Genomic DNA, 15,427 nt, shown 5'->3' on the forward strand with positions numbered 1-15,427 from the left:
ATTTTGCAAACACCAAATGTGTTTGCTTATTTTTTTCTTTAAGCAATGGCTTTTTTTCTGGCCACTGTTCCGTGAAGCCCAGCTCTCTGGAGTGTACGGCTTAAAGTGGTCCTATGGACAGATACTCCAATCTGCGCTGTGGAGCTACGCAGCTCCTTCAGGGTTATCTTTTGTCTCTTTGTTGCCTCTCTGGTTAATGCCCTCCTTGCCTGTGCCATGAGTTTTGATGGAAGGCCCTCTCTTGGCACATTTGTTGTGGTGCCATATTCTTTCCATTTCTTATAATGGATCTAATGGTGCTCGGTGGGATGTTCAAAGTTTCTGATATCTTTTTATAACTCAAATCTGATCTGTAATTCTCCACAACTTTGTCCCTGACCTGTTTGGAGAGCTCCTTGGTGGTGCCCTTTGCTTAGTTGTGTTGCAGACTCTGGGGAATTTCAGAACATATATTGAGATCATGTAACACTTAGATTGCACACAGGTGGACTTTATTTAACTAATTATGTGACTTCTGAAGGTAATTGGTTGCACGAGCTCTTATTTAGGTGCTTCATAGCAAAGGATGTGACTACATATGCACACACCACTTATCAATTTTTTTTTGTATAATTTTTTGAAATATGTTCTGTTTTTCATTTCACTTCACCAATTTGGATGATTTTGTGTATGTCCATTACATGAAATCCAAATGAAAATATATTTAAATTACAGGTTGTAATGCAACAAAATATTAAAAACACCAAGGGGGATGAATACTTTTTCAAGGCACAGTAATTAGTTTCTTCCTGAGTATGCTGATATTAATATTCATGCATGATGTTGATGCTGTGTCCCTCACTGCTTGTCATTTAGGATGTGAGGGCCCAAGAGATATAGAGCTAAATATACGCCTCTGACACTATTATCAACAGTGCAGTAATGAGCTTCAAGCCAGTCACTCATCATACTTGCTTGAGGTAATGCTACTTTCTTTCAAGAAGATGAATAGTACAGAAAGAGGCACTTAGATGCCCCTATTTCTTTCCGTGAAATGATTGCATTTTCATGTCTCCGGGTCTTGTAGGCTACTTGCATTATACAAACATGATTGATTATGGTTTACATTGAACATCAAAATCAATATTTGGTGGATATTGTCAGATGAGATTTAAGTGGATGCCCTGCTGAAGTAGTAGGGTATAGAGACACATGCAGGTGCACGTTGTCAATAATAGGACAGAGTCACAAATCTATGTACACATGCTTCTTTCTTAATATGGACACCATACAGGCACGTGGAAAAGGTGCATGCAAGTAGTATGGCTCTTTACAGCTTTGGTTGCATTCCAATTATCTCTCCTTTCCCCCTGAAGTGTGTACTTGTTAATTTCCCTTCATAGATTTGAAAGGTTATTACTGGTACATGGAAACACCTTCTAGCCCATGCCTACACCAATCCAATGTTTTTAAATGTGTGGGGAGTCGTAGTGAAAGAGTGCACAATTCAGAAGGAAGGAGAGATTATTGGGACGCAACCTTGGTGTCTTTCCCAGAGGGGCTTTATCCTCCCTATAGGCAGTATAGATACCTTAATAGAAAGTTACTCAAGTAAAGGTGAAAGTCAGCCAGTAAAATACTACTTGAGTAAAAGTCTTAAAGTTTTTGGTTTTAAATATACTTAAGTATCAAAAGTAAATGTAATTGCTAAAGTATGTAAAAGTAAAATAATCAATCATTTAAAATTCCTTATATTAAGCAGAGCAGACAGAACCATTTTCTTGTTTTTAAAATATATGGATTGCTAGGGCCACACTCCAACACTCAGACATTATTTACAAAATATGCATTTGAGTCCGCCAGGACAGAGGCACTAGGGATGACCATGTGTTGTCTTGATAAGTGCGTGCATTTAACCATTTTCCTGTCCTGCTAAGCATTCAATGTTACGTCTGATGTTGGAATGAGACCAAGGTGCAGCGTGGTAAGCGTACATCTTTCTCTATTTCGATGAACACCAAAAAAACAACAAAAGATAAACAAACGTAATGTTCTGCAGGCTACACAATAACTGTACAAAAACAAGATCCCACAACTGAAGGTGGAAAAAGGCCTACCTAAGTATGATCCCCAATCAGAGACAATGATAAACAGCTGCCTCTGATTGGGAACCATACTAGGCCAACAAAGAAATAGAAACAGATTTTCCCACCCAAGTCACATCCTGACCTAACCAAATAGAGAATAAAAAAGGCTCTCTAAGGTCAGGGCGTGACATTCAAAATGTAACTAGTACTTTTGGTTGTCAGGGAATGTAGGGAGTAAAAGGTACAATATTTTCTTTCGGAATGTAGTGAAGTGAAAGGAACATTTCTCAAAAATATAAATAGTATTGTAAAGTACAGATACCCTAAAAAACGACTTATCGAGTACTATAAAGTGTTTTCACTTAAGTACTTTACACCACTGCCTATAGGTGCTGTGTATTAGGTGTCTCTTGACATAATTGGTGACGGAGGTGTTGGATATTATCAAGGAAGCATCAGGTTATTTAGGCCTATATTTTTGTGATCAAATCAAATCACATTTTATTTGTCAAATGCGCCGAATACAACACCTTACCGTGAAATTCTTAATTACAAGCCCTTACCCAACAATGCAGTTCAAGAAATAGATTAAGAAAATATTTACTAAATAAACTAAAGTAACACAAGAAAATTACATAACAATAACTAGGCTATATACATGGGACACCGGTACCGAGTCAATATGCGGGGATGTAGGTTAGTCTAGATCATTTGTAAAGTGACTATGCAAGAAGCTCCCGCGCTCAGGTCTGTTCAACGCTGGTCCGACCAATCTGATTCCACGCTTCAAGACTGCTTCGATCACATGGATTGGGATACGTTCCGCATTGTGTCAAACAACAACATTGACGAATACACTGATAAGGTGAGCGAGTTCATTAGAAAGTGCATTGACGATGTCGTACCCATAGCAACGATTAAAACATTCCCAAACCAGACACCGTGGATTGATGACAGCATTCGCGTGAAAATGAAAGCTCAAACCACTGCTTTTAACCAGGACAAGGGGACCGGAAACATGACCGAATACAAACAGTGTAGCTATTCCCTCCATAAGGCAATCAAACAAGCTAAGTGTCAGTATAGAGACAAAGTAGAGTCGCAATTCAACGGCTCAGACACAAGAGGTATGTGGCAGGGTCTACAGTCAATCACGGATTACAAAAATAAAAAAAGCCCCGTCGCGGACCAGGATTTCTTGCTCCCAGACAGACTAAATCACTTTTTTTGCCCGCTTTGAGGACAATACAGTGCCACTGACACGGGCCGCTAGCAAAACCTGCCAACTCTCCTTCACTGCAGCCGAAGTGAGTAAAACATTTAAACGTGTTAACCTGTCTACGATACTGGTTCCCAATTGGGGATCAACCCTCCCACGTTCAGCTGAAACGGTGGCGCATGGAACGCAAAAATATTCTTAAAAATATTTAACCTCCACACATTAACAAGTCCAATAGCTCAAATGAAAGATAAACACCTTGTTCATCTAGCCAGCAAGTCAGATTTCTAAAATGTTTTACGGCGAAAACATAGCACATATATATGTAGAACCACCACCAGACACAGCTCATTTCAATAGCCAAAACATGCAATCAACAAACGCAGGATTAAAAAATAAATCGCACACTAACCCTTTGAAAATCTTCATCAGATGACAGTAATATGACATATTACACAGTACATATTTTTTTTTTTCAATAATATGCCATTTATATCCATAAATGTCCATTTACAGTGAGTTCACCTTCAGAAATTACTCAAAAATGCCCGCAGGAAATCTATGTAGCGCGGCAAGATAACGTAAATAGACATCATAAACTTTGACTAAATATACATGTTCTACATATAGTTAGAAAGATACACTGCTTCTTTATGCAACCGCTGTGTTAGATTTATTTTTAACGTTACAGAAATCGCACACTATTCCATATGCTGAGACAGCGCTCAGTTCCAAGCTACATTTCCACGTAATGTTGGAGTCAACAGAAACACAGATTTAAGCATAAATATTCCCTTACCTTCGATGGTCTTCGTTCAGAATGTTCTGGAAGGCTTCATACTTACCCAATACATCGTTTGGTTTCAAGTCTTGCGTCTTTGTATTAGCTACTGCTAATAACATCAGCTGAAATGCACCCAAAACGTCCTCTGGTCCGGAAAAGTTGCGCATCAAAACTTCAAAATTACACATTATATGTCGACTAAACAGGTCAAACTAAGTGCAGAAGCAAGCTTTATGATGTTTTAGACATGCAAAACAAACTTCAATTCAATCGGCCATCGTCTGCCCTTCTCTTGAGTGCTGGAAACAAAGGAATGGCTGGGACCAATTCGCGCCCATACGCACAGCCTATTCTCTCGTGGCACGCACTAATTTCACTCCCATAGGGTCAATTCTCGCGGGATTTGAACGATTTGAAGCTCTAATGAAAGAGGAAATCTAGCGGAAGAGATAGAAAGTGTCCCCAGAATCATAGCTGGTTGGGAAGGGTGGGGGCCATGACGTCAAAGTTGCTCCAACTTTCATGGCCACAAAAACTAGTTTGGAAGAATGCCTGCCCTGTGAGTTCTGCTATACTTACAGACATAATTCCAACGGTTTTAGAATCTTTAGAGTGTTTTCTATCCAATAATAATTTTATTTGCATATATTAGCAATTTTTGACAGATTTTTTTTCCAGTTTACTAGGGGTACCCAATCTCTCCAAAGGGGGCGTATGTCTGCCATATCCTTAACAGGTTTTAACCCTCGCAAGGCTGCAGGCCCAGATGGCATCCCCAGCCGCGTCCTCAGAGCATGCGCAGACCAGCTGGCTGGTGTGTTTACGGACATATTCAATCAATCCTTATCCCAGTCTGCTTTTCCCACATGCTTCAAGAGGGCCACCATTGTCCCTGTTGCCAAGAAAGCTAAGGTAGCTGAGCTTAACGACTATAGCCCGTAGCACTCACTTCCGTCATCGTGAAGTGCTTTGAGAGACTAGTCAAGGACCATATCACCTCCACCCTACCTGACACCCTAGACCCACTCCAATTTGCTTACCGCCCAAATAGGTCCACAGACGAAGCACTCGCAACCACACTGGACACTGCCCTAACCCATCTGGACAAGAGGAATACCTATGTGAGAATGCTGTTCATTGACTACAGCTCGGCATTCAACACAATAGTACCCTCCAAGCTCGTCATCAAGCTCGAGACCCTGGGTCTCGACCCCGCCCTGTGCAACTGGGTACTGGACTTCCTGACGGGCCGCCCCCCAGGTGGTGAGGGTAGGCAACAACATCTCCTCCCCGCTGATCCTCAACACTGGGGCCCCACAAGGGTGCGTTCTGAGCCCTCTCCTGTACTCCCTGTTCACCCACGACTGCGTGGCCACGCACGCCTCCAACTCAATCATCAAGTTTGCGGACGACACAACAGTGGTAGGCTTGATTACCAACAACGACGAGACGGCCTACAGGGAGGAGGTGAGGGCCCTCGGAGTGTGGTGTCAGGAAAATAACCTCACACTCAACGTCAACAAAACTAAGGAGATGATTGTGGACTTCAGGAAACAGCAGAGGGAACACCCCCCTATCCACATCGATGGAACAGTAGTGGAGAGGGTAGCAAGTTTTAAGTTCCTCGGCATACACATCACAGACAAACTGAATTGGTCCACTCACAGAGACAGCATTGTGAAGAAGGCGCAGCAGCGCCTCTTCAAACTCAGGAGGCTGAAGAAATTCGGCTTGTCACCAAAAGCACTCACAAACTTCTACAGATGCACAATCGAGAGCATCCTGGCAGGCTCTATCACCGCCTGGTACGGCAACTGCTCCGCCCTCAACCGTAAGGCTCTCCAGAGGGTAGTGAGGTCTGCACAACGCATCACCGGGGGCAAACTACCTGCCCTCCAGGACACCTACACCACCCGATGTCACAGGAAGGCCATAAAGATCATCAAGGACATCAACCACCCGAGCCACTGCCTGTTCACCCCGCTATCATCCAGAAGGCGAGGTCAGTACAGGTGCATCAAAGCTGGGACCGAGAGACTGAAAAACAGCTTCTATCTCAAGGCCATCGGACTGTTAAACAGCCACCACTAACATTGAGTGGCTGCTGCCAACACACTGACACTGACTCAACTCCAGCCACTTTAATAATGGGAATTGATGGGAAATGATGTAAATATATCACTAGCCACTTTAAACAATGCTACCTTATATAATGTTACTTACCCTACATTATTCATCTCATATGCATACGTATATACTGTACTCTATATCATCGACTGTATCCTTATGTAATACATGTATCACTAGCCACTTTAACTATGCCACTTTGTTTACATACTCATCTCATATGTATATACTGTACTCGATACCATCTACTGTATCTGCCTATGCTGCTCTGTACCATCACTCATTCATATATCCTTATGTACATATTCTTTATCCCCTCACACTGTGTACAAGACAGTAGTTTTGGAATTGTTAGTTAGATTACTTGTTGGTTATTACTGCATTGTCGGAACTAGAAGCACAAGCATTTCGCTACACTCGCATTAACATCTGCTAACCATGTGTATGTGACAAATAAAATTTGATTTGATTTGATTACCTTTTTCGCACAATTGGTTAGAGCCTGTAAGTAAGCATTTCTCCTGTTGTCTTCGGCGCACATGACAAATAAACTTTTATTTGATTTGAGAAGGATGAAACCTCATGAAAACTCACTCAGAGGGGGAGGAGGGGGTCATCCATGCTGTAGGCCTACACAGTATGGTAACATGCAAGTGCAAAGGCCAGTATCTTTAAGAATGAAGTAACCATTCAGCTAAACAAATAGCCCATAAAATATGAAACAAGTCATCCAATCTCCTTAGAAATCTTTATTTTTGGATCTGCCCTGAAGGCAACGTCGCAGACGGAAGACATTAGGGAGCTAAATGGATTTAGAGTCAAAGTGACATGATTTTATGCTACTTGGCATATGGTATCAGATTGAGCTTCTGTCTATTTTTGGTCTTCAACCAAAGTCTTGAATTATGGAATTATGAAAATAAGCTTGGTCTGTGCTTTGTGACTGTTGATGCTTCAAGGAAAAGTTGTTGCAAAAATCATTCCAATCAAGGTTTTGCCTTTTGCTGTAGGATATTTTTCCCCTACGTTTGTTTTGTTTTTTACCTGGCCACAGGAAAGGAAGGAATCGTCCTGCATGATTCCTGTTTTTTTTCTTCCCCCGTATGATTCCTGTAGGACTTGTTTGTAAGGGGTAGTACTTGTTACAGTATTGGTGTCTGTGTTGTAACATGAAATACATGACACCTCAAGGGTTGTCCGTTTGAAATTGTCTGTTTGAAATTGCCCACAGAATATAACTATTTTGATCAGACAGGGACATCCTGCTTTAGAAATGACCACTTCAGGGGGCAGTCACAATCAGGATAAGAAGTATTGCAATCAATTTGAAGGACACACTTTAAGCAGACACTCATGTTCCTAAGAAACAGCTGGAATACAATATTCTAGATGAGAGTTCTGTGCCAAACATGAAACATGTTTAGAGCAGTCGCTGAGAAACCGTTTATGTTTTTATTTTTGTGTCATTTAACGGGTGGAATGTAAGGTCCATGCAAGAACCATACAAGATACAAACAATAACCATTTTCATTAGAGCAGTCTGTGAGCTACTATTCTTGTTTTTCCATTTCTCAAATATACAGATGAATTAAACAATTCTGAGGGATGGTGATTGGTAGCCAATAGTAAATAAATAGCTGAAATCAAATATCTGTGGATTGAATGTATCCAAGGACAACATTGTGAGCTTAAGATCTCAAGCTCATGATCGCAAGATATAAAGTATGACTATCTGTCCTGAGAGACTAATGGAAGGCAGATGTAAAGTTTTAATGGCACATTTGAAGTTGAATCTGTTCTTTACGTAAACCTGCCAACGGTATTTGTTATTTTATTTTCATGTACATTTCACATTTCCTGACTAACACTGAATGCTCCATCTCAAATAAAACTCTTACACAGCTTTTCTCTCTATCCACAGCTGCACTCGAATATGGACAGAGGCGATGGTAACGTGAAGTACATTCTCACTGGAGAAGGGGTGGGAAGCTTGTTTTTAATAGACGAGAACTCAGGTGACATTCACGCCACTAAGAGGTTGGACAGGGAGGAGAGGGCCATATACACACTCCACGCTAAGGTGGTGGACAAGAGGACAAATGAGACACTGGAGGCTGATACTGAATTTAACATCAAGATCCACGACATCAACGACAATGAGCCAAAGTTCTCTAAAGACCTTTATTTCGCCAGTGTCCCAGAGATGTCTGACGTAGGTGAGTAAGTTGGTCCTCTTGTGATGCTTTATTTCTGTGGAGAAATGTGAATGACAATTATTTCTTAAACCTATATAGTTCACAGAGGCAGAGATAAACAATGAACTGCATATCAATCAAATCATGTCATTCACACGACAATATAATAATAGTGGAAGGTTGAAATTGAAGCTTTCATTAAAGTGAAGGTTTTGCTTCATCACACTCAAATTAATTCAGATAATATAGATTAACCAGTAGGCATGAATACCAACAAAGCTTTAAAAATGCAAACAGGAGAACTGGAATCAATTTCCAATCATGAGCCTACAAATGAATAGAAAGTGTAATCACCATTGAATTAAAACTTACTTGCCAATATGAAAAATAATGGTTCTCTATTGTGTTCACATAATGATTGAATTGCTGACTGACTCCAGAGAGAGGATGTTGCGGTTAAAACATCCAGCATTGGTAATATGCATTGAATACATGTCTTTCTGTGAGGTAACCAACCACTATTTATTGAAGATCAGACTCAACAAGCTCTGGGTTGGGCACTGTGAAAAGGTGTACTGTATAAGTAAACGTTGTACAGTAAAAGCACTGTAAACCACTTGTGCTAACAGGCAGACTTCCCTCAAAGGTTGATGCTTCCAGTTTCTATTTGTCTGTTAATACATTCATTAATCCATCCATTTCTTCCAATCATTATTTCATTAATTTGTTATTCATACATACCCTCTGTAATGTTAGGGTGATGCATTTATCATGGGATTTCTTGTGTGTGAAGTGCATAGCCATTACCAAATCATCGGTCACGGTCCCCAATGCTTCACCAAACAGATGAACAAACTGCGCATGGTTGTATCCCAAATGGCACTCTTTCCCTAGTGCACTTCTTTTGACCAGGGCCCATAGGGATGCATCCCATGTGTTTAGAGGGTGCAAACTGGTTTGTCAGAGCAGGCATCTGTGAAGAGTCAGCAGGTAGCCCCCTTTCATATTCTCATTGCAGACAGCTGTTTCTGCAGTCATTAGTATGCTTGAAGATAGTCAGACTTAGCCAGGACGTTACAGAGGTCTTCAGAATGCCAAGGACAAATGTGTTCCAAATGGCACCCTATTCCCTATAGTGCACTACATAGGGAATAGGATGTCACTTGGCATGCCACCATAATCTGAGCAGTGGCTAGACAATGTAAGTACAACAAAGGGCTATGAACCCACACTCTAGGGGCCAGTTTCCCAGACATAGATTAAGACTAGTCTTGGACTAAGTGGCACTTTCAATGGAGAATATCAGTTGAACATGAGTTTTTGTCTAGGACTGTATCTGGGAAACCAGCCCCTAGAGGCTTAGTATTAGAACAAGAATGACATTTTTGCCCCCCAAAAATGTAAAACTGTACTCTATTGTTCACCCTTAGCAGAGCTTGAATCATTTCAGCTCAATTTACGTCCCTTTCATAGATGACTATTATGCATTCCGTGGAATTTTTTGGGGGGGAATTTATTATTTTTAGCTATATTTATAATGACAAGAGCTGTGTGTTGTTCATATTTCCCTAGGCAAGGTTAACTAGGTACTGTGCAACATAAATTACAAGGCCTCACACAACTTCTACCTCCCTTTGAGCTGGATTGCATTTCAAATTATTTTGTAAAATGCTATTGTGCTTATAATTACTTTATTATATGCATGCTAGATCATTCCTAGTAATTGCTCTGTATAGCTATGTACATCTTCGTGAATGTATGGATGTGCATTAGCGAGTAGACTGTTGGGCCAATAACTGGGAAAAATATGTTGATGTACCCTTGAGCAAGGCACTTAACACTAATTGTTCCAGGGTCGCCGTTAATAATGGCAGACCATGGCCGTGCACCACTCTCCGAGGGTATCTCAGGGAGAGTTGGGATATGCAGGAAACACATTTCCAATTATATACTAATACACACTTGTACATGTGTGAAATAGGACAAATAGAAGCACCAACCAAATTATATAATTTGTGCATTATCTATACTTTGCTATGTATTGTAAGTTCTCTATCTTCTCCTCCACAGGCACATCAGTCATTCAAGTCACCGCGACAGATGCTGATGATCAAACATACGGGAACAGTGCCAAGCTTGTGTACAGTATTCTACAGGGTCAACCATATTTCTCAGTGGATTCAGACAATGGTAATCTAATCACAACACCCACAATGGGCATGCAAACACTTGAAAGAAGCCATCATGTGTGTATATTATATCTCCTCCTCTACTCTGCAAACAGAGACCCAACAGCACTCAGTATGGGGTGTTTGTTTAGGGAATGATGAGTGAGTTGAACTTATTCATGGTTTTCCTCTCTATCTCTATGTTAGTCAGATGGCACCTGGAAAGGATATTTTAATAGTGGGTGAATACAATGGCTGCTGTGAACTCAATGGCTTGGTGTGTTAATATACACTCTTAGGGATCATTGGCTGTCCCCATAGGATAACCCTTTTCAGTGTCAGGGTTCCATGTACAACCCTCTGAGGAAAGGGTTCTGCATGGAACCAAAAAGTTTCTACCTGGAACCAAAAAGGGTTCTCCTATGAGGACAGCCAAATAATCATTTTAGGTTATAGATAGCACTTTACAGTAGTGTTCGGCTTTTGATACCTTCTTTTGATAACTACAACATTCGTGTGATATATTGCACATATTCTATTGAGGACTGGCAATTCAAATGTATTTACTCTAAATTAAGTAGATATTGTCCTTGTAAATTATTTTAATCTCAAGTTAAACCTGACCAGTCATATTGATAATAGTCTATTTTCTCATTCAGGCACGATTAGAACAGCCCTGCCTAACATGGACAGGGAGACCAAGGAGAACTACCAGGTTGTGATCCAGGCTAAAGATATGGCTGGCCAGATGGGTGGGTTATCAGGGACCACCACAGTCAGCATTACCCTCTCTGATGAGAATGACAGCCCACCGCGATTTGCTAACCGTAAGAGACCCTGTTGATATTCTGTTTTTCGTGGAGACAAAAAGTGCTGTACATGTATGTATGTGCTCTCTTTTCGCTATCACTGTGCAATTTTTTTTTAACTGAGACGACAATTGTTAATCTGGCATGCATCGACGATATCCTGTGAGCTCTTTCTTAAGTCAGTGTTGGTTTGACCTCTGTCAAAAGTTGGTTTTGAGTAATGGGTTATGACATAACTAATAACCCATTTACTACAATTATGCTGAAACTTTGTTAGTTAAAAGGCAGATATTGTGCTATGTACGTAGCCTACGGGTAGGACTGGCATCAGAGTCGAAAAGGGAACAATCTGTACATAATAATCCTTTCTGAAGGAGTCCCACAACTAATGACAAAACAAACCAGAACATTTCCACACAGGACAAACTCTATAAAAAATCTGCGCTACTTAATTGAAGCTGAAAGTGGAGTACCTTTTATATATACTTCTCCCCCAGGAGACGTAGATAAACAAACATTTAAAAATACACATCAAATCTAATCGTCCCAGAGTGCAAAGAATCTGGGGGAGAAAAATCCGGTGCTTATTCTGTTTCTATTCAATTATTTTTATCGTATTTTCTTCTTCTCCCCAGATACGTTTCGTCTGAGCACTCTGGAGTCGGCTGAAGTAGGAGCAGCCATAGGTCGGATCAAGGCTAACGATGCGGACGTGGGGCGGAATGCTGAGATGCAGTATAGCATCGTCGACCGAGACGGACAGGATATGTTCACGATCATCTCCGACCAAAACACACAGGAGGGCGTTATCAGGGTAAAAAAGGTAGGCCCTAAACTTCCAGTACAATGTTCTCATGTTTTAATTGCTTATGACCCAACTGCTTCAAATCACAAGATACCACTTTGTGTATATAGTTATCCTCTCTCTAAACTAAACCCATTTTCTATTATTATCATCTTCATGAAAGTACTTAATCCTGTTCACTGTCAAGAGACCCTTATTCCTTCTGGGAATTTGTATAAAGAGTCTTTGAGACTTTTGAAATCCAGGTTTAGCTTTTCTTTTCTTAGCCAGGGCCATACTTTTCAGAGCCTCTGCCAATTATGCAAATTGGAGAGCCTAAGTGAAAAGAAGACGGTGCGTACATACTGTATATATAGGCTCAGATTAAAAATGACACCCTGATAGCAGTCCTTTATATCTAAAGGTGTGCAAATAAAATCATAAATACAGTAGGTATAAAGAAACTCATAGATACAGTAGGCATAAAGAAACTCATAGATACAGTAGGCATAAAGAAACTCAGATACAGTAGGCATAAAGAAACTCATAGATACAGTAGGTATAAAGAAACTCATAGATACAGTAGGCTTAAAGAAACTCATAGATACAGTAGGCATAAAGAAACTCATAGATACAGTAGGTATAAAGAAACTCATAGATACAATAGGTATAAAGAAACTCAGATACAGTAGGCATAAAGAAACTCATAGATAACAGTAGGTATAAAGAAACTCAGATAGTGTAGGTATAAAGAAACTCATAGATACAGTAGGTATAAAGAAACTCATAGATACAATAGGTATAAAGAAACTCATAGATACAGTAGGTATAAAGAAACTCAGATACAGTAGGTATAAAGAAACTCATAGATACAGTAGGCATAAAGAAACTCATAGATAACAGTAGGTATAAAGAAACTCATAGATACAGTAGGTATAAAGAAACTCATAGATACAGTAGATATAAAGAAACTCATAGATATAGTAGGTATAAAGAAACTCATAGATACAGTAGGTATAAAGAAACTCATAGATAACGTAGGTATAAAGAAACTCATAGATACAGTAGGTATAAAGAAACTCATAGATACAGTAGGTATAAAGAAACGCATAGATACAGTAGGTATAAAGAAACTCAGATAGTGTAGGTATAAGGAAACTCATAGATACAGTAGGTATAAAGAAACTAAAAAAAACTCATAGATACAGTAGGTATAAAGAAACTCATAGATACAGTAGGTATAAAGAAACTCATAGATACAATAGGTATAAAGAAACTCATAGATACAGTAGGTATAAAGAAACTCAAAGAAACTCATAGATACAGTAGGTATAAATAAACTCATAGATACAGTAGGTATAAAGAAACTCATAGATACAATAGGTATAAAGAAACTCATAGATACAGTAGGTATAAAGAAACTCAAAGAAACTCATAGATACAGTAGGTATAAAGAAACTCAAAGAAACTCATAGATATAGTAGGTATAAAGAAACTCATAGATACAATAGGTATAAAGAAACTCATAGATACAGTAGGTATAAAGAAACTCAAAGAAACTCATAGATACAGTAGGTATAAAGAAACTCATAGATACAGTAGGTATAAAGAAACTCATAGATACAATAGGTATAAAGAAACTCATAGATACAGTAGGTATAAAGAAACTCAAAGAAACTCATAGATACAGTAGGCATAAAGAAACTCAAAGAAACTCATAGATATAGTAGGTATAAAGAAACTCATAGATACAGTAGATATAAAGAAACTCAGATACAGTTGGTATAAAGAAACTCATAGATACAGTAGGTACAAAGAAACTCAGATACAGTAGGTATAAAGAAACTCAGATACAGTAGGTATAAAGAAACTCAGATAGTGTAGGTATAAAGAAACTCATAGATACAATAGGTATAAAGAAACTCAGATACAGTAGGTATAAAGAAACTCATAGATACAGTAGGTATAAAGAAACTCAGATACAGTAGGTATAAAGAAACTCAGATACAGTAGGTATAAAGAAACTCATAGATACAGTAGGCATAAAGAAACTCATAGATAACAGTAGGTATAAAGAAACTCATAGATACAATAGGTATAAAGAAACTCAGATACAGTAGGTATAAAGAAACTCATAGATATAGTAGGTATAAAGAAACTCATAGATACAGTAGGTATAAAGAAACTCATAGATAACGTAGGTATAAAGAAACTCATAGATACAGTAGGTATAAAGAAACTCATAGATACAGTAGGTATAAAGAAACTCATAGATACAGTAGGTATAAAGAAACTCATAGATACAGTAGGTATAAAGAAACTCATAGGTACAGTAGGTATAAAGAAACTCATAGATACAGTAGGTATAAAGAAACTCATAGATACAGTAGGTATAAAGAAACTCATAGGTACAGTAGGTATAAAGAAACTCATAGATACAGTAGGTATAAAGAAACTCATAGATACAGTAGGTATAAAGAAACTCATAGATACAGTAGGTATAAAGCTGTAAGGAGATAAGTAGGGGAGCTCCGCTTTACTTTACTCATTCACTAGTTTTTATTTCAACCAATAATCGACCAAGTTTATCAACTTAAGCATCAACTTTCAGTTTACTTTCAGTTATGATAGTGAATTAATTCTATTGAATAATTATTGATGGTTTATCTTTTTCATTTTCTTCATAGCAACTGGATTATGAGAAACAAAGGACGTACTCATTCAAAGTGGAGGTGACTAACACCTATCTGGACCCCAGGTTCATGTACAGTCCAAACCCTCCTTTCAAAGATGACGCCATGGTGAGAGTGACGATAGAGGATGTGGATGAGCCGCCAGTGTTTAGCAGGAACCCTTATATCATTGAGGTGCACGAGGACACAGCCGCTGGCAGCTTTGTTGGTGTGGTGTCTGCCAGGGACCCCGATGCTGACAACAACTCAGTCAAGTAAGTAATTGTGTCTGCATGTCAAATTGCACCCTATTCCCTAATGCAGTACACTTCTTTTGGCCAGGCCCATCAGGTGGCTTGTCAAGAGTGCACCATATAGGTTATATGGTGCCAGTTAAGACTCAGACCATACATTGAACTGATCTGGCTCAGCATCTTTGTTATAAATTCATATAATCCACAGGGTTTCATTGGTTGATTGATTGATTGACTACATGTAGTTGGTTGATTAGTTGACTTACTGATTGTTTATAGATGTTCCCTCGATGAATAAAGCTGTTTTAATTTAGGTCATTTGATTGTTTCATAACCTAATGGACTATTA

The 15,427-nt window shown here is 39.2% G+C and overlaps 1 protein-coding gene across 2 annotated transcripts in view; it reads left to right on the forward strand.

Annotated features, from left to right (window-relative positions):
* The window catches only part of LOC110490016 (cadherin-10), a 48,890-nt gene that overhangs the window by 23,213 nt on the left and 10,250 nt on the right, over positions 1 to 15,427 (forward strand). For both annotated transcript variants that reach the window (XM_021563092.2, XM_036944303.1), the window contains 5 exons: positions 8,118 to 8,412; positions 10,462 to 10,581; positions 11,219 to 11,386; positions 12,004 to 12,191; positions 14,840 to 15,099. In XM_021563092.2, the coding sequence (XP_021418767.2) occupies positions 8,118 to 8,412; positions 10,462 to 10,581; positions 11,219 to 11,386; positions 12,004 to 12,191; positions 14,840 to 15,099 (1,031 nt within the window). The remainder of the gene's footprint in view (positions 1 to 8,117; positions 8,413 to 10,461; positions 10,582 to 11,218; positions 11,387 to 12,003; positions 12,192 to 14,839; positions 15,100 to 15,427) is intronic.

This window comes from Oncorhynchus mykiss, chromosome 15 (genome assembly GCF_013265735.2).
Source record: "Oncorhynchus mykiss isolate Arlee chromosome 15, USDA_OmykA_1.1, whole genome shotgun sequence".
Lineage (NCBI taxonomy): Eukaryota > Metazoa > Chordata > Actinopteri > Salmoniformes > Salmonidae > Oncorhynchus > Oncorhynchus mykiss.